This window comes from Narcine bancroftii, chromosome 5 (assembly GCF_036971445.1).
Source record: "Narcine bancroftii isolate sNarBan1 chromosome 5, sNarBan1.hap1, whole genome shotgun sequence".
NCBI lineage: Eukaryota > Metazoa > Chordata > Chondrichthyes > Torpediniformes > Narcinidae > Narcine > Narcine bancroftii.
This window is the reverse complement of record NC_091473.1, coordinates 14,724,539-14,743,537: the sequence shown is the minus strand read 5'-3', so window position 1 is coordinate 14,743,537 and position 18,999 is coordinate 14,724,539. Positions and strand designations below refer to the sequence as shown.

Below are 18,999 nucleotides of genomic sequence, written 5' to 3'. Positions count from 1 at the left end.
TGATAAATTGGTCCAGAAGATGGGATCCACAGTGAGTTGGTAAGTTAGATGCAAAATTGGGCTTGACATTATCTGAATAAAAATGCTGGTGGGTTGATTGGTAAATTTGCAGAAGACACAAAAATTGGTGGATTAGTGGATAGTGGGGAAGGTTGTGAAAAGGTACTGCAAGATGTAGATAATTTGGAAATTTGGGCAAAGAACTGGCAGATGGTGTGTAATCTGGACAAGTAAAAGGTGTTGCATTTTCAGAGATCAAATGTTAAATGGCAAGACCCTTGGATCCATTGATGTACAGATGTACAGAAGGATCTCAGGGTACAAGTCTTTAGCTCCCTTCAAGTGGCAATACAAGTGAATAGAGAAGTATAGAAGGTATTTGACATGAACCTTGGAAATTCATGTTGTAAATGAATAAAATTTTGGTTGGGCCACATTTGGATGATTGTGTGCAGTTCCGATTGCCACATAACAGGAAGTGCGTGGAGAGGGTGCAGGAGAGGTCCACCAGGATTTTGCTTAACCCTGTGCTGTCCTGTCTTATGTTCTATGTTCTTTTCAGTTGATTTTATTGATCAGTTCAGTTTTTTGTCCATTCGATGTCCAATGTAGGTGATCAATCTTATGAATAGCCTTTTTCCTGATGATATTTCCATTGTCTTTGCTCCTTGCTTATACTTGTGGTTCCATGATGTGCCTTTCCACATCTACCTGCATTACCCAGTTGTTCCCATTTGCTACCTTGTGTTGATCCTCACTGTTTCCTCTCCTGACAACTGGAAGCATTGGCCTCTTTCTACTTGTATATGTCCTCTATTCAGTGAAACAAATAGAAATGGACTTTGAGGGTGGTTATTTATATTTACATTTTAAAATTCAATTTAAAAGAAATTTCAATTTATACATACAGCATGGTAACAGGCCCTTTTGGCCCATGAGCTCAAGCCACCCAATTTCCCCTGAGGCTCCAGCTTCCTCCCACCGTAGAAAAACATACCAAGGGTTTAAGTCAATTGGGTTTAATTGGGTGGCATGGGCTCATAGGCCGAAAGGGCTGGTTACTGTGCTGTATGTCTAAATTTAAAAACATAATTACACGTAATTATGTACCCCTGTTACATTTTGAATACTGGGAGGAAACCAGACCACCTGGAGGAAACCTACCCAGACATGGGAAGAATGTACAAACTCCTTACAGACAGCGTGGGATTCCAACCCCGGTCCTGGTCACTGTCACTGTAACAGAGTTGCGCTAATTTTTGCGCTAATCGTGCTACCCCAATGTATATTTTACATTTCACAGAGATACTGGAAAACATCAGTAAAAGTACTCTTGTTATTTACGTTTGTACTAATATTCTAAAAGTTGCAGCATTTTGAGTAAGAAAGATTTTCCAGTAGTAGCATTTATAATGTTATTTAGAGAACCACTCTAATGTGCAACAATCTTTTTGATTGATAATCTGTCAATTTAAATTTCCACTCTAGGCTTTGGGCCTGGCCTTTCCACAGGTGCCACAAGAATCCCTGCGATGGAGTCCTTTTGATCTTTCTTTCTACAAGAAGCAGCCTAGAAAGAAGGCTATTTTGTCACTTCAGTGATCCTGTTCAGCAGCAGTAATGGAAGGTGATGGTGACATTGTGCATTGTGGATCTGCATTTGTAAAAATTGAAAGACCTCAACTTGTAGAAAAGAGCAACACCACATCAGAAGTGTGGAGATACTTTGGTTTCCAACCAGGTAGTGACGGCCGACCAGAAAACATTGAAACACCCGTCTGCAAAATCTGTTTCCGTGTAATTCCAGCAAAGGCTTCAAACACAAGCAACCTTTATGCACATCTGAAGTCCCAGCATCCTCATGTTTACATAGAGGTCAAAAGCAAACCCAACCAGGCACCAACTAACACAACTTCATCAGGGGAACCAAGCAAGGAACAGACGAACATGATGCGGGAAATCTTTCAGCGAAAGGATAAATTTGATCCAAAACCAAGAGAGCACAAGGAGCTAACTAAGGCTGTGACGTACTACATCACCAAGGATAGGATGCCTCTGAATACTGTTTCTCAGCCTGGTTTTCAGCACCTATTGGGCAAATTTAACCCTAGATATGAGCTGCCAAGCAAGAATTACTTCTCCAGAGTAGCTATTCCAGCACTTTATGCAGATGTTCGCAAAGTTGTGGAGAGAGAATTAAAGAGTGGAGATTGTTTTGCTGCAGCTGTTGAAACGTGGACATGCAGAAGCAATGAAATGTATCTAACATGTGGGGTTCAGTATGTGGATAGTGACTGGATCCTTAAAACACACTGCCTGCAGACTCAGTACTTACCAGATGAACACACTGCTCAGAGTCTGAAGTGTGCCCTTGAAGATGTGCTGGAGGAATGGGGCTTGGACCCTACCAATCTTGTGGCTGTCACTACAGACAATGGACCCGCTGTCAAACATGCCTGTGAGTTACTGGGTTGGAAAAGAGTCAGCTGCTTCAGTCAGAATCTGCAGTGTGCTATCCAAAAGGGTCTTGAGGATTCGAGGATTGAACGAATTGTTCATCTGTCTCGTCAAATATTCTCTCAATTTTCACGTAGCTGGAAAAGGAAGAGGGATTTTTCCATAGCTCAAGGTCAAAAGGGGCTTCCAAGAAATTCACTCAAAGCAGATATTAACAACCAGTGGGATACAACATTGGATATGGTAGAAAGGTTACTTGAGCAGCAAGATGCTATCAGAGCTGTATTAGCTCATGACCGTAAGATATGTTGTCTTGTTCCAACGTGGCAAGACATTGATGTTCTTGAGTCCATAATCAGCGTTTTGCGCCCATTCCGTGAAATGACAGAAGCTCTTTCTTCTGAGAAATTCATTGCCATTTCAGCCATAAATCCTTTGATAAAACATATATGTAATGATCTTGTAAGAGAGGAACAAGAGGAGCTATCGCTGGGCTTTTTAATGAGAATGAGAATCAAGCGAGAACTTGAACTACGATATGGAGACACAGATTTGCTTCATTTTCTGGAAAAAGTTACATTCATTGACCCCCGCTTTGGTCCCACATGTGTGGACAACTTAGAAAATGTTCTGCAGCAGATTAAAGGGGAGGTGCTTGCTGGAAAAATGGCCGAAGAAACCTCAATATTTCAAATTGGCTTTGATGGTTCAACTCTCTCTCCATCAAGCTCTTGCAGCTGGTATGATCGAGATAGCCCAGGACCAAGTCAGCCAAAGAAAGCCAAATATGGAGGAGGACTTGCAAAGGTGTTCGGAAAGCAGAGTGGCGATGGAGGCACGGACAAAATGGCAACCACTTCAGTTTCACTGCAGGAGCAGCTTGACCGAGAGCTGGATTTTTATTTTAAGGAGCCAAAACTCTCCCTGGAAAGCTGCCCTCTTCAGTGGTGGAAAGCAACCCAGAATTGCCTGCCCTTATTGGCAAAGCTAGCCAAAAAGTATCTCTGCATTTCTGCAACTAATGTGGCATCAGAAAGAGCATTCAGCAATAGTTGTCCTGCATTTGCAGAATATCGAAGCGCTGTTAAGCCAAAACATATGGACCAGCTGGTGTTCTTAGCTGAAAATCTTCCGTGAACAAAAGGACCTTGAAAAGATCTGTTTCTAAAAACACAGCACAGGATTATGCCTGATGATTTTCGTGATCAAATGTGAAAAGGATAATTGAAAAATGAATTATTTGAACTGGGACAGAATGAGTCCAGTTTTAAAGATTTTACTCTTTTGGATGGCAGACATGGGGGTTAACAGTTAGTGGTTAGAAATGAGCCTATATTTTTTCCCCTTAATTTACAGAGGGTTATTTTCCAATGTACGTGTTCTCCTTGAACCAAATAGCTGCAATGTTCTTGTTGCTTAGCTGGAAGATGATGTTTGTCTCTCTTGGCTTTCTACCTTTCCCAACAATCAGATATAAAGTTCTCTCCTTGGTTATGCTTCTTCATGGATGATAGTGAGGTGTGGACAGAATGTGCTCAGTGGAGCCCATCATTTGTCAACAGAAAGCAGCTCTTTGATGCAAACTCACAACTTGCTGGTTAGGATCTCAACACCAACTAATTTGAGCCAAGAGGCTCCCTCCAAACTGAAACATCAATGTTTTTATACAGTTGACCAACTAATAATGCATCACTCTTTTGGAACTCATTTAAAAAGAGAAGTTGGATTCTTTTTATTCTTCTTTATGTATATTTCAGTCAGTGATTTGATTGCATATCTGATCCATAGTTTTGTGGAAGCTTTATGCATATTTATAGTAAAGAATCAGTGACATGCTTCTTTTTAGTCAACTAATGGGTGATGTGCATGGAACAGTGCTGATACCATGTCAAGAATGGAGAACAGCTTAATGGAAAAAGTTGTTGTTGATTCCATATTTGTACTATCTTCTGAACATTATAGAAAATTGATTAAAATTGTATTCATGCCTTGAGATACTCTCTAAACCTAAGTATTGAAGCTCCAGCTGTAAATGGAAGATTGTGTTACTGTCCACAATATTTTAATGAGGTTATTTATATATTACTATAAATCTTATGCATAACATTTTTATCCATAGATATTACTGCTTAAAATACTTTATATGTCAACATTTAATATTTATAATCAAATTACTTGTGTACATTTATGTAAGTACTTTATAATGGAAAAATGTGTAAAATGTCAGTATCATATTTATAAATCATTCAAATAAATCAAAGATCGACTGCATATTTAATATTTATGAAATTTCTGAAACTTATATGGCTTTAAAACAGTGTTTATCCATTAAATTGTTTGTTTCATATTTATTTATATATAATTATATATTATATATCTATATCTATATATAGATATAGATATATATATATATATATATATATATATATATATAAAAAACACTTGAAGACCTAAACATATGTGAAATCTCAGGCTTGGTATTACACAAAGTAGTTGGTGAAAAATCCATATTGCAGTTCGACACTCTGGGTGAATGTTGTCAGTAGAGGAAAGGGATACCCCAGTGATCTTCTAGGCCATTTTAATGATCCACTGTATTGATTTCTGGTTCGATGCTTTGCAGTTACCGTACCACACAAATGATTCACCCAGACAGGAACCTCTCAATTGTAAAAACATATTGCAGGAGAAACAGCATATTTTATATAGCAGAGATAAAGATACATAACCAATGTTTTGGGCTTGAGCCCTTCATCAAGGTATGAGCAAAATGTAAACAGGTGTCTGAATAAAAAGAAAAATATCCAATTAACACCTTTTGTTTGTCTGGATTCCTCCTCCTGCCAGTCTTCAGTTTTAATTCTGACTCCTTCTTGTTTGCTTTTGCTTTGAAGACGTGCTCAGGGCCAAAACATCAGTAAGATACCTTTACCTCCTGTGGACGCTAGTAGACTGACTGAGTTCCTCCAGCATTTCTGTGTGAATTTTAATGCATTTCTTAAATGAAGACAGTCAACTTTATCTACCTTCTGAGAGGAAAGATGAAGGTGTTACTGGAGGAAAGTGTAGAAAAAGGCAATGTAAGGTAAATTGTATGATTGGACAGGTGTAAATGAAGCAGTTCTAACTGATGACTGCTGAGGATTGTTCGAAACAGGCTTGGCTCTTGTCAGATTGTTATAAATGCATTTTATTGACAATGAAATCACTAATGTTAATCATTAGCTGACTAAACTACATAAACATTACTGGGCAGCAGTGCGATTACTCTGAATATGAGACCATTTTTTGTTCTCTGGCTATTATTTCTTTCCTTTTAAAGTTATTTTAAGGAGGCTCCTGTATTAAGTCCCAAAATAATTCTCTGCCTATATTTTTTCATTGCATGTGGATCCTTATTATGTTTTTATCTTAGTATTGTTAACCAGTAATTCTTGCATCCAAGGCCTCACTTCCCTTTCCTTTCATCTGAAGATGTAGATTACAATAAAATGCTGGAAGAACTCAGCAGGTCACGCAGCTTTCTTTATGTAGTAAAAATAAAGATGTATAACTAACGTTTTGGGCCTGAGCCTTCCTCAAGATAGGCAGGTGAGCAGGCACCTGAATAAAATGGTGGGGGTATAGAGGCAAGGTGAGGAACATAAGGCCACAGGCAAGAGCTTATAGGTGGGAGGGCATGAGAAAAATGCTGAGAAGTAATAGCAGGAGGGGATAGCTCTCTTAATGGAGAGAGTGGGGGGATCAGGGGGTAATGGAGGATTGGGGGTCAGAGGGGAAGATGGAGAATTGGCTAGGTCAGAGGTTGGAAGGGGAGGTCAGAAGAGGAAGGTGGAGGGTAGGGGGAGTCAGAAGGGAGTTGGGGATGATGAGCAGGTGAGGGAAAGGGAGCTCAGAGGGGTGTTAATGGCAGGTGAGAGGGTCTGAGGCTGGGGGGAATGGGGAGAAAGGAGGAGCTCAGAGGGGAGTTGGGGGGAATGAGGGGATCTGAGGGGAGTAACAACATGGTTTTGTTTATGGTTATTTCTACTGATTTCTCACTTTATCCTGTGACTCAAGTGAGCAGAAGCATATTTTTTAATCATTTAGTGATTTAAGCAGGTAAGTCATCCTAAAATGGTTTTTGGTGGAAAATTCTGATATGATGCCTTCTGATAAATTAGGAGATGGAAAAGTCTCACTAAAGCACAGATTTCAATCAAGTGAAAATTTGCACACTTGCCCATTGACAGATGGAAATTGCCATCTACCAGGAGTGTATTCATGACAGGCAGTTCCATTTTCAGCTTCTTCTAACTTGTGGCCTGTAACTTGTATGTCTTTCGCAGTGAGATCCAAACCAAAACAGTATTTTTCTGGTAGCTTGGAGAAAGGTTATTAACTATTCCAGTTATTGACCCATCCTTCCACCTTTCAAGGACTTGTGGAGGTCCAAATTTCCTTTATTCTCCGCATCATTCAAAATTCTGTCATCTTGCACCTATTGAAATGCATTCCAAAGGATTCCATTTTATTCGCAATTTTCGCTCTGACTAACCAGAACATTTCTTTTTGCCTGTCATCAACCAAACAACCAGTTTTTATTATCTCTTGCAAACTCCTTTACCTGCCTCCTACATTTAAGTCAAAAGCATATATATCATTCCAAAAGTAATATTATTTTGTTTCTTGATGGAGGAATTTAATTTTCAGTATTGTCTTGGTGTATCTTGTATATTGTATGACTGCAGCAAGCAAGAATTTTGAAGCATCTGTACATTGAACGTGTTTGTGACAATAAGCTCTCATCATTTTATAACAAAGGATCAGGTTATATGATTTGTGGAACCCTACTGGTAATAATATTCCAAACACTGAAACATCAGTTCATTTACTTCCTAAGCTGATTTTGGATCCAATTTGCCACTCCCCCTTGAATCCCAAGGACTCTTACCTTTATGACAGTTTGCCTTGTCAAAAAGTTTTGCAAGTTAAACCCAGGCACTGCCCTCATTCACTTGCTTTGTTACCTCCTCAAAACATTGAAAACATTAGTCAATCACAACATTCCCCCTTCCTTTGAAATGTGGTTACTTTTAACCACTTGAAACTTTTAAAAAATGTCTCCCATGTAGTTTGCGCAATCTGGCTTTGCTAAATTATTTTGCTGTCCAATAAAATTGGCCACTAATTTAGAATTTTTGCTCCAATTTCATTTTTGTAATTTTCCTAAACTATTCTGACCATTATCACAAAATCTCTGCCTGACACCCCTTCCATCTGTCCAGAATTTCTCTAAAACTAATCCAGAATTGTTTCCCCTACCACCTCCCCACCTTGCCCAACTTGCAACATACTGGCTAAAGAAAAATCAATGCAGTTTAGGATATTTGTGCTATGTATTATTAACAATGAGAGTATTCTGAATAACATCAGTGTAATTGAAATAACACATTATTACTGACCTGTGCTTTTGCACGTCAAAGATTGACCTGCAGCTTTGCTCTTCTTTTTCCATCAGATACTTCTGTGGTCTATAGTGCAACTCAAGAGTGCACATATGTCATTTAGCTCAACCCAGATGGCCTTATTTTTATAATCCTTCCAACATATCACCCTTTTTCACAACTCTGGTTGAAACTTTTGTCAGTATTGGCTTTCCCCCATTTTATTAACGCACTCTATTACAACTTGCAATATAAGCTGCCAGACCCATCTCACTCTATTGTTGTACTATCTTATTTAAAATGTTGTGCTAAAAGTGGAATTACCACTTCACATGCTAGAGAAAATGCTTCCCCTCTACCTTCTGTGACTCTTAGATGAGGTAGTATATCTCTTCATTGAGAGATGTGTTTATACCCAAGGTATTCTCATCTTGAAGGCTTGCCATTGCTCATTGACTGATTTCCTGACCAATCCTTATTCTGATCCACCTGTTCCCTTTCTCAAATCTCTGAAATTAACTCAAAAAACAAAATTCTGGTGGAACTCAACCCAATCTAGATTCCAGTCAAATTGCTTCAGATTCCAGCATCTGCAGACTCTTCTGCCTCTAAAATTAACTGTCTCCTGAAGGTTGATTTTTACCTCCATCCCTTTTCATTAGTTGAGATAATCAATTTGTCATATGGAGATCATTAGTACATATTTAAGGGTGTAGTGGCTCACCGGAGGCTTAATCGAACCGGCTCAGGAGGTTCCGAGTGAAGTCATGATGTCACAATGTGATGACGTCATTTGGAACGTGCGGGGTTTTCTAAAGCTGTGTGTGACTGTTTGAGTGAATGATTTTCACTGAACTTCGACTCGACCACATCTGATCATTTTCTCATTCTTCATTTCACACTGTGACACAGTTGCTACAAGGGCACATTTTAAACTTATTGTTCAAATTGGCCTGTTTCCATGCTGTAATTGTTATATTTGTCTACATGTCCTTCCTTCCCATGTCCTGCACTGCATCCAAAGGCTGACCTATGGCCTAACTTTATTTTTCTGCCTGGAATTCATTTGATAAATAAAATCCACGAATTCCAAATTGGAAATCAGCCATTGACTTTGCACCAATTGCAGTTTCACAAGAGAGCTCCTACTTTCTTTGTGGAAGCACCAGACTCACCAATTGATGCTGTAATAAATCTGTTAATAGTAATATTTAGGTTAAGGTTAAGTTCTATTTCTTATAAAAATGTCTTAGTAAAGTAAATTATAGAGTTAAAATATTGTATATGTATTCTTAGTAAGTTAGTTGTGGGCTGGTACAGGATCACACACAGGTTAGCACATTTACAGATACACCATTGAAATCAGAAAGTATGTTCGTTTTCAGAGTCGATGTGTCTTGGAAATACAGAGCTAATGGATCTGAAGTGGGTCTTAATTATTCAAGAACAATGGAGTGTTTTCTTTATTAAAAACTGAAGTATTTAAGTACTCAATAAAAACTGCTGAAGGAAGCCATCTGTTTTTAAACTAAACCACTTTAGGCCTCTTGAACAAGAGAAATGAAACTCAGCCATGTGACTGCTATACTTAAGCCTTTGAAACAGAAGTGAGGTAATCTTTTGGAGTCGTGAAGTCTACAAGCCAGAGGTATGAAGATCATATGGTTTACAAGAAACTGAGGTTGGCAACTGTTTAAAATTCCAATAACTTATCACATGTTTTCCAGGAATTAAGATTGACCTCATTGGTGATGTAATTTCATATGTCTAAGGGTATATATATCCAAAGGCAGAGACATCTTTAGGACAGAAGAAATCAGAAGAAGGATGGAATTGACAGAATTCTCTGGAGAAGGAGGAGGTGCTCTTCTAAATGACTTTAAAGTAAGCCAGATCACTTATGACTGTCTCTTTTTGTTATTAGAAGGTAGCCTCATCATAGAAAGAAACTCCAGAATCTTAAGAAGCTAAGAGGGAGTTGAAGATCACCAGTGTGAGAGTTTAAGAAGAAATCTCTTGGGGAAATAACAAGATTTGTGAGTTTGAACAGTTTAAGGACTGAATCAATGTTAACAAACACTTCATTACTGCTTTAAGTAACAATTTAAAAGAACTTGATGTTTCATAATCATTTCTGAACTACAATTTAATAGACCTTAAAGTTCAACAAGACTTTAAAATACTGGGCCTTAAAAATAACTTTTCAGACTCAAGTTCAAACTGAAATAGTTTGGACTTTAATACACAGACACATTTATACAATTACATTCACACATAGTGAGGTTTAAGGTTAGAGTAAGTAAGCTTAGAGTTAAGAGAGAACTGTTCTGTGATTAATAGTTTAATAAAAATTATTGTTTTGTATTTACCACTGTCTGGTGAATCTTCCATTGCTGTTCCTGTGTTAGTTCGTAACAATGAATGTAACTTCATTTAGCCCAACAATTCTCTTCATATTTTGAAAACTTGAACTAAGCTATGCTAGGACGACTTAAATCCCACAAAATGCAACCCAGATAACTTAATCTACTCTAATATTTAACCGAGGACCATATATTTTTTCTATATAATCTATGGTGTGCTCACCTGAGGCTAATAGATCCTTTCTAAATTAAGGAGCCTGGAGTTAGCGCGGTACTTCAGGTGAAGTTTAACCAGTCTTTTGTAAAGGAACAACATCTGTTGCCTTGTACATTATCAAAGTAAATAACAGTGAGTATTCCATTACCTGCTTTGATTTTTTTTTCCTTTCCATGTTATTTTAAGTACACGGACTAAAGGATTGTTTAGACTTCCACTTCTAGTAGTTTCTGATCATTTAGAAAATGCACTTTTGGTTCCTGGATAAGTTGTATTGACGAGTGTGCTCTTTTTCTGAATGTAAAATAGAGTATCAGATTTAAGATGTTACCTTCACTGTTAAAATGTCTAATTTATCTACAAATTGATATCTGGAATGACTAGTGGCAGCTGTTTACTTCAGGTTGTCAAATAGTCACTAGATGCTAACAATCTTTATTGCATCATCACCTCGCTTACCTTTCAAAGCAAATTTATGATACATATCCCCCGCATGGTTTCTTTTCACAGATATGAATGCAACATTGTATGTTTATCACGGTGATACCTCTGAAACAGTCTTACAACCTCCAGTTGGTAGCACTAATTCTAACCCTGAAAGCCTTTTTTAAATTTCCCAGTAACATTTAAAACCCTCTCACTGGGTTTGATAATTCTGCACCCTCACATTTAGAGAAAGCAGCAATAAGGACCAAATGCAAGGAATGTCTCCTCCCTTGGCTTGTAAATCTTCGGTGCCTTTCTCGTGCAGCGACTGTGAATTGCTCCCGAACTTCTACCTTTATAGTTTGAAAGACTTGCTTAAGTCAGAGAGTGGCACAGTTAGTGTAGCGGTCAGCGCAACGTTATTCCAGCACTAGTGACCTGCGTTCGAATCTGGCGGTATTTGTAAGGAGTTTGTATGTTCTCCCCTGTGGCCTGCTTGGGTTTCCTCCAGGTGCTCTAAACAACCCACCCGTCAAAAACATATGGGGGTTGATTAGTTAATTGGGTGTAATTGGGCAACATGGGTTTCAGTGGCTGGCATTTGCTTCTGCCATATTGTAGATCAATTTAAATTGAAATTACTTCTAGCTTCACTAAGAGTTTCAAACTTACAATTTAAAGGTTTAATTTAGGTAGTTTGAGAAATATAATGAAAATCTTGTTTAGTCCTGGTCTCTCCATGTGAAATTTTAAGCTAGTGAGAATTAACAATACAGTTGTGGATTCCAGTTCTTTCAGTGGACTGTACAGAATGACTTATACTCCAAACTTTAATCTTGGTCAGGCTTCCTTTATTCTGCAGAATTATGAGTTATCTGCACAGAGCCTCACAGAGATGCTCTCTCTGTGAAAGCTGACAGAGAAAACTGAACATGTGTTTCAAAGCTTTCCCTTTGTCTGATTCAAACATGGGTGGAGTTACATTTGGCTCAATCAAAAGTTCATACAATACATTTTGTCTCCACCACCTTACCCTACACTAGTAGAGCCATGAAGAGTATTGAGGAATAGAGGGACCTTGGTGTTCAAGGATTCTTATGCCATATAATTTTAGGTACCTTTAGTTTGGAGAAAAATCTACTTCTATCTATCCCTCATAACTTTGTATAACTCATACAGGTCTCTCTCAGCTCCTCTGCTCCAAGGAAAACATATCCAACCTATTCATTTCATGATTGAAATGCTTCATCACAGGCGACATCCTGGTTATCTCTTCTGAACCAACCCCAAAGCAGCCATGCCTTTCCTATTGTGTGGTGATTAAAACTACATGCAGTGGCCAATATTTTTAAAATCTGTATGATATTTTCCAGGGTGTAAAACACAAAAGTCTGCAGACACCATGGTTGAAGCAAAAATACAATGCTGGAGATACTCAGCTGGTCAAACAGTGTACTTTATGTAGCAAAGATAAAGATACAAAAAACAATGTTTCAGGCTTAAGCCTTTCATCAAGGTATATATAAAAAAAATAGGCAGACGCCCAAACAAAATGGTGGGAGGGTGAGGGGCAGGGGGCAGAGCACACTCCCAAAAACAGGAGCTATTAAGTTGATAAGGGAGGGAGGGCATACCACCAAGCAGGGGGATGAGGGATGGCTCTGAATGGAGAGGGAAGGTGGTGGAAGGCTGGGAAAGGGAGGGGAGAGAGCGTAGAGAGTAGGCTAGCAGAAACTAAAGAAGTCGATGTTAATGCCATCTGGTTGTAGAGTGTGCAGATGGAAAATGAAGTGTTGTTCCTCCAAATTACAGGTGGTCTGGTGAGATGGTTCATGAGGCCATTTCAGATATGTGAGCATGGGAGAGGGGCACAGAATTGGCATAGTTGGCCTCTGGGAGATCCCTGTCACTGATGCAGACAGAGCGAAGGTGCTCAGCGAAGCGATCTCCCAGTTTACACCCAGTCTCTCTGATGTGGAGAAGGTCACGAAAGGGAGCAGCAGATGTAGTAGATAATTCCCATGAATACACAAGTGAAGTGTTGCTTCACTTGAAAAGACAGTTTGGGGCCCCGAATAGTGGTGAGGGAGGAGGTGTGGGTGCAAGTGTAGCACTTTTTTGTGGCCACAGGGGAAGCTGCCGAAGGTGGTGGTGGGGGGGGGGGGTGCAATTGGGGGAGAGTCTACCAAGGGTGCCACTTTCAAGGATCCTTATACATCACCTTCTGCCTCTCAATACTCTTGAAGGCTTTAATACTTTGTCCAATCCTTGTTAGTGCTTCCAAAGTACATGATCCTGGTGAATTAAATATAATCTGCCATTTATCATCTTACCAACTGATCAATGTCATCATATAACTTGTGAGAACCTTCCTCACTATCAAGACCACCACTAATTTCCATTGTTATCTTCGGGCACTATCTCCTACATTCATATCTCCTACATTCATGAGCATAGCATGCAGTATGGGTCCCAGTGCATCTCCCTGAAGTACACCTCTGGTCACAGGCTTCCATTCACAAAAACAACCCTCTGCCATCACACCTATAACTGAGCCAATTAAAAAAAAAATTAGACCTACAGGATGGTTTTAGGCCCTTTTGGCCCATGAGCCCAGGGTGCCAAATTACACCCAATTGACCTACAACCTCGATACGTTTTGAATGGTGGGAGGAAACTGGAGCACCCAGAGAAAACCCACGCAGACAATGGGAGAATGTACAAGCTCCTTATAGACAGCATTGGATTTGAAACCAGAATGCTAATGCTGTATCAGTTGCGCTAATTGCTGTGCTAACTGCACAACTTGCCTTGGATCCCTTCGTCTTTCCAATTTTGGAGCGGTCTCCTAATCTTCAATCTTGTCATAAGTTGGCAACCATATCAACCACACTGCCTTCAGTACATTTTATTAACTCGGAGAAGTTAGTCAAATTCATTGGTCAGTATCACTCCCTGCAAAGCTAAGCTGACAACCTTTGCAAGCGTAGATAAATTCTGTCCCTAAAATTTTTCTTCTTTCACTCCTGTACATATTAATAATCATTTGTAAAGTTGAAAATTATATTTAAAATGTGACATTTATTGTCAAAATGATTTGTTACCAACTTGAAATTTGGAATGAGCAGCACCTTGCATTCCACTGATATATTGTTTCAGAATCTTGTTGCCTCTTAAATATTTGATTAATAGCTATTCATGTAATGATAAAGGAATGCAGGACATGTCTGACATTCTTCAATGAATCTTTGGAATTGGCTGCAGGTCAGTGGCAAAACAACTTCCTGATCCAATAGTGGGAAAGTGAAATGGTGGCAAAGGATCGTCCTGCATATCCAGATTGTTTGAAATTGTACCTGTGCATATTTACTGCTTTGGGCTGCGGTGATTCATGTAATACCAAAATTTATATACTCTACCTCTTTGTCGTGGCTATTCCTCATAGTCGAGGAAGATGGCCTTTATTCCATTGATCCACAGTCCGAAGGCCTCTGTGCCTGTATTTGTTTATTGTGTTCTTGAAGTTGTACTCCAAGAAGCACACGATACTTCACAAATCAACCAACTAATTCCAATGGCATGAAAACCACAACGATTGGAGCTGATGGATTTGTTGCATCCTCCGTATACCTTCACAGCCATTGAGTTGAGAGTCACTTCATCCGCTTGTTCCACCATTGAGGACTTGGTTGGATTGTTCTTTGTCAGGAAAATCACCCTTGACCTTACCACCATGGGTGACTCTACCAGGAATATAGCTCCAGACGGCATCACTCTCAGGATCACAGAATTACACAAGCTTCTCCACCATGACAAGGTGACAATCCATGGAGAAGACTGTACCTCTATCAGGTCACCCATCAGCCTATTTCACTCCTTGGAAAACAAACACAGCCTTTCTAATCTCCCCATGCTAAAGCCCTCTAAACCAGGCCATGTCCTGATCATTCACTTCTATGCTCACCAACAGCCTAATCACACTCTTTTTACAATGCAGCGATCAGAACTGTGCACTATAATTCAAATGTGACCAAACTTGTACATCTTTATGTTGCAACATCTTAACTTTTAGATTTTATTCCCCAGATTATGAAGTCAAACATGTAACTTTCATTCTTTACAACCCTATCCTGTGTTGCCATTTCAAAGAACTTGGACTCTGGTGTCCCTTTTTTCATCAACACTCCTTACCATTCAATGTATATGTCCTATGCCTACTTGACTTCCCAAAATGCATCACCTTGTACTTATCACCTGTCAATACTCTGCACAAATTTCTAACTGATCTATGTCCTGCTGTAGCCTTTAGGCAACGTTCTTCTCTATCCACACTTCAAACATTCACGTTATCTACACACTTAACAATCGTACCTCCTACATTCAAATCCACGTCATTAACAATCAACAAAGTTTGTCACAGACTTCCAACCAGAAAAGCAATCTCACATCGCTACTCTCTATCACCAAGCTGGTTTTGGATCCTATGTTTTCTTTCATCCGAACCAGCATACAATGTGGGACCTTGTCAAATGCTTTAATAATATCCGTACAGACAACATCCACTGCCGTGTCTTTATCAATCCCCTTGATTACCTCCTCAAAATTCTCAATCAATTAGTGAGACAGAATTCATCCTCACAAAGCCTTGCTTTCTCTCACTGATCAGTCCTTGCCTTTCCAAATAGTAATTTCTCTTGCACTGATCCGTGACTTCATTTACCTACCAGAGATGCAAGGCTTTTGTTAGCTGGTTTATCCATTACTAAATAGAAAAACAGCATTAGCTAATCTTAGTTTTCAGGCACCTTATCTCTGGCTAGTAAAGATGCAAAAATCTCCTTAAGGCCCCCACTATCTCCTCCTTTGTCTCCCATAACATCATGGGATCATCTGGCCCTTACCTTAGTGCAGGGTGGGATGGAATATGCTGTCTGTTCAAGAAAGATTTTGACACAAATGTAAATAGTCCTATTGGAGAGGGGCAATACTTGTTCTCATCTGCCCCTAGGAATTGAAGAATCTTTATGCTTTTCAAGATATTGAACACCTCATCCTTCTTAACACTGACATGTTCCAGATAAAAGCACTTCTCTGATTTTATTATTTTCAGCTTCCTTCTCCTTGGTGAATAGAAGTTATCTAGTAGTGAAATGAGAAAGATTATCTTTCCCATCAAGTTCTCATTCGATTAAACTAAGAACCCAGGTAAAACGAGAAACAAAGAGCATAAAAAAGAAAATATTTCCCTCTCCACAAATGGTGCCTGACCTCCTGAATGGTTCTTGAAAGGAAAAAATTATATCAGGTGTGTCAATATTTCAGTGGAACAAAGGAAATTACAGTGGAATGGGAGAGGAACTGGCCCAAATTGACTGGAAAAGTAAGCTAGATGGGGGGGATGGCAGAACAGAATTGGTTGATATTTCTACAAGAAATAAGAAACCACAGGATAGATATATTCCAAGGAAAATGAAAATTCTGAATGGTAAAATGACGCAGATGTGACTAACGAGAGAGATTAAAGCTAAAACAAAAGCTAAAGGGGGGGGGGGCATACAGTGTAGCAAAAATTACTGGAAAAGCAGAGGACTGGGAATTTTTAAGAAAGAAAGAAAAGATGAATTATGAAAGGAAATTGGCAAATAAGATACAAAAGGATACAAGAGTAAAAGAGAAACAAGAGTAGATATAGGACTGATTGAAAATGAAGGTGGAGAAATTAAAATGGGTAACAAAGAGATGGCAGAAGAACTAAATGGATATTTTGCATCAGTTTTCACTGTGGAGGACATAAGCAATATACCTGATACTCAAAGGTCTCTGGGAATAGATTTAAGTACATTTAGGATTTAAGAGAGATGTTGCTTAGTAAGCTGAATGGTCTAAGAGTAGATGTCTCTGGGTCCGGATGAAATGCACCTACAGGTTCTGAAGGCGATGGCCTTGGAGATTGTAGAGGCATTGGAATTGATTTTCTAGAAATACAATAGATTCAGGCATGGTTCCCGAGGATTGGAAGGTTGCAAATGTAATTCTGCTGTTAAAGAAAGGAGGGAGACAGAAGAAAGGAAATTATAGACCTATTAGTCTGACTTTGGTAGTTGGAAAGATATTGGGATCGATCCTCAAGGACGAGGTTATGGAATTCTTCAAGGTGGATGGCATAATAGGCCCAAGCCAGCATGGTTTTATGAAGAGAAGATCCTATCTGACCAACCTAATAGAATTTTTAAGGAAATTTCAAGTAGGATGGACAAGGGAGAGGCTGTGGATGTTGTGTATTTGGATTTTCAAAAGCTCTTCGATAAGTTTCTGCATAAGAGGCTGCTTAATAAGATGAGAGCCCATGGAATAACTAGAAAAATAATAGATTGGGTAGAGCATTGGCTGATAGGCATGAATCGAAGGGTGGGAATAAAGGGATCCTATTCTAGTTGGTTGCCTGTTACTAGTGCTGTTCTGCAGGGGTCAGTGTAGGGGCTGCTTCTTTTTACAATGTATATTGATGATTTAGATTGTGGATTAAATGGTTTTGTGGCTAAGTTTGCATTTGCAGATGATACCAAGATAGGAGATAGAGTAGGAAGTGTAGAAGAAATCAAAGGTTGCAGAGAGACTTGGACAGGTTAGGAGAATGGGTGAAGAAATGGCAGATGAGATATGTTGAGAAATGAACGGTTGTGTATTTTAGTAGAGGAAATAAGCGGTCAGATTATTATTTGGATGGGGAGAAAATTCAAAGGGACTTAGGGGTCCTCGTGCAGGATAACCTGAAAGTTGACCGCCAGGTTGGTTTGATGATAAAGAAGGTGAATGCTATGTTGGCATTCGTTTCAAAGGGGATTGTGTATAAGAATAAAGAGGTGTTGATGAGACTCTGTGGGGCTCTGGTGAGACTTTATTTGGAGTTGTGTGTGCAGTTTTGGGCCCATATCTTAGAAAGGATATAACAAGGCTAGAGAGGTTTACCAGAATGATTCCAGGAATGAGATGGCTAACATATGAGGAACGCTTAGTGGCTCTTGGACTCTATTCATTAGAATATAGAAGAATGAGAGGGGATCTCATAGAAACATTTTGGGTGATTCCAGGACAAGAGGGCACAGTCTTAGAATTAAATGTCCCGATTTACAACAGAGATGAGGAGAAATTTCTTTAGCCAGAAGGTAGAGGATTTGTGGAATTCATTGCTACATGCAGCTGTGGGGGAATTTAAAGGGGAAATTGATAGGTATCTAATTAGGGTATCAAGGAATATGGGGACAGGGCTGGAACTTGGAACTAGATGTGATAACATTTTAGCTCGGAAGTTTCACGGAGCAGACTCAATGGACCAAATGGCCTGCTTCTGTTCCTTTTGTGATCTTGTGAAAAAGGTCTCACCTTCACACACAACCACGTAGCATATAAAAACATTCCTATTTATGTCCCACATCTAAAACACATATCCAATATTTCAGATTTTGATTTATGTAATTTCTGTGGTGTGAGATATAATTGGTGAAGGAAATTATATTGAAATAATTGATGTCAAGCACCAATCAGATCCAAGCACCAATCAGACCAACATCTTCCCATTATTGCAACACTTAGATCTGACTCCCATCTTTCGATCTCTTTAAACCTGGTTTCACGCTTTCATTCTGGAGAGCATAGTACATCTTAGTTATAAATTTAGGTGTATTCCCCAGCCATATCGTTCGTTCCATTTCACTAATTTCATGTCTTAGCTGAAGAAAACAAAAAAAATGTTCAATTAGCTACTCCATATTTATTTCTTAATTGTTCAAAAGACAAGAGATCCCTCCACAGAACAATCCTCAATATATCTTATTCCTTTATTATACCATGAATTCAATATTTTGTTGCCCAGATTTATGGGCAGCAACATATTTTTACATAATGGCGTTCTTAGTGATATCCCTGCTTTTTTTCCAATATGCTCATTCTTGCCATATTCTAATCATATATATTAATATGGGATTATCTGTATTTTTTGTTATTAACTTAACATTCCACTTGAAAATAAATTCCCCTGCTGCTGCTTTATTGAATTCAAACCCATTCAGATCCAAGAAGTGGGGCTGTCTTCAATGTCTAGCTTGTGCTG

General features: G+C 39.0%; 1 protein-coding gene and 1 long non-coding RNA gene across 8 annotated transcripts in view; one reads left to right on the top strand and one right to left on the bottom strand.

Moving 5' to 3' along the window:
• LOC138763152 (E3 SUMO-protein ligase ZBED1-like) overlaps positions 1-18,999 on the top strand; it is a 212,538-nt gene that overhangs the window by 23,566 nt on the left and 169,973 nt on the right. For 3 of the 7 annotated variants that reach the window (XM_069936860.1, XM_069936861.1, XM_069936859.1), the window contains exon 2: positions 1,489-4,672. The exons of 2 other annotated variants lie outside the window; for them this stretch is intronic. In XM_069936860.1, coding sequence (XP_069792961.1) covers positions 1,621-3,594 — 1,974 coding nt within the window. In that variant the 5' untranslated portion in view covers positions 1,489-1,620 and the 3' untranslated portion in view covers positions 3,595-4,672. Of the gene's footprint in view, positions 1-1,488; positions 4,673-9,580; positions 9,920-18,999 lie in introns of those variants that run through there. 2 more of the 7 variants (XR_011357353.1, XR_011357357.1) reach the window with 1 other exon arrangement.
• On the bottom strand, positions 6,512-8,654 carry LOC138762627 (uncharacterized). Its single transcript, XR_011356983.1, has 2 exons — positions 8,608-8,654; positions 6,512-6,937 (listed from the first exon to the last, which is right to left on the bottom strand). It is a non-coding gene; the product is annotated as an uncharacterized lncRNA (long non-coding RNA).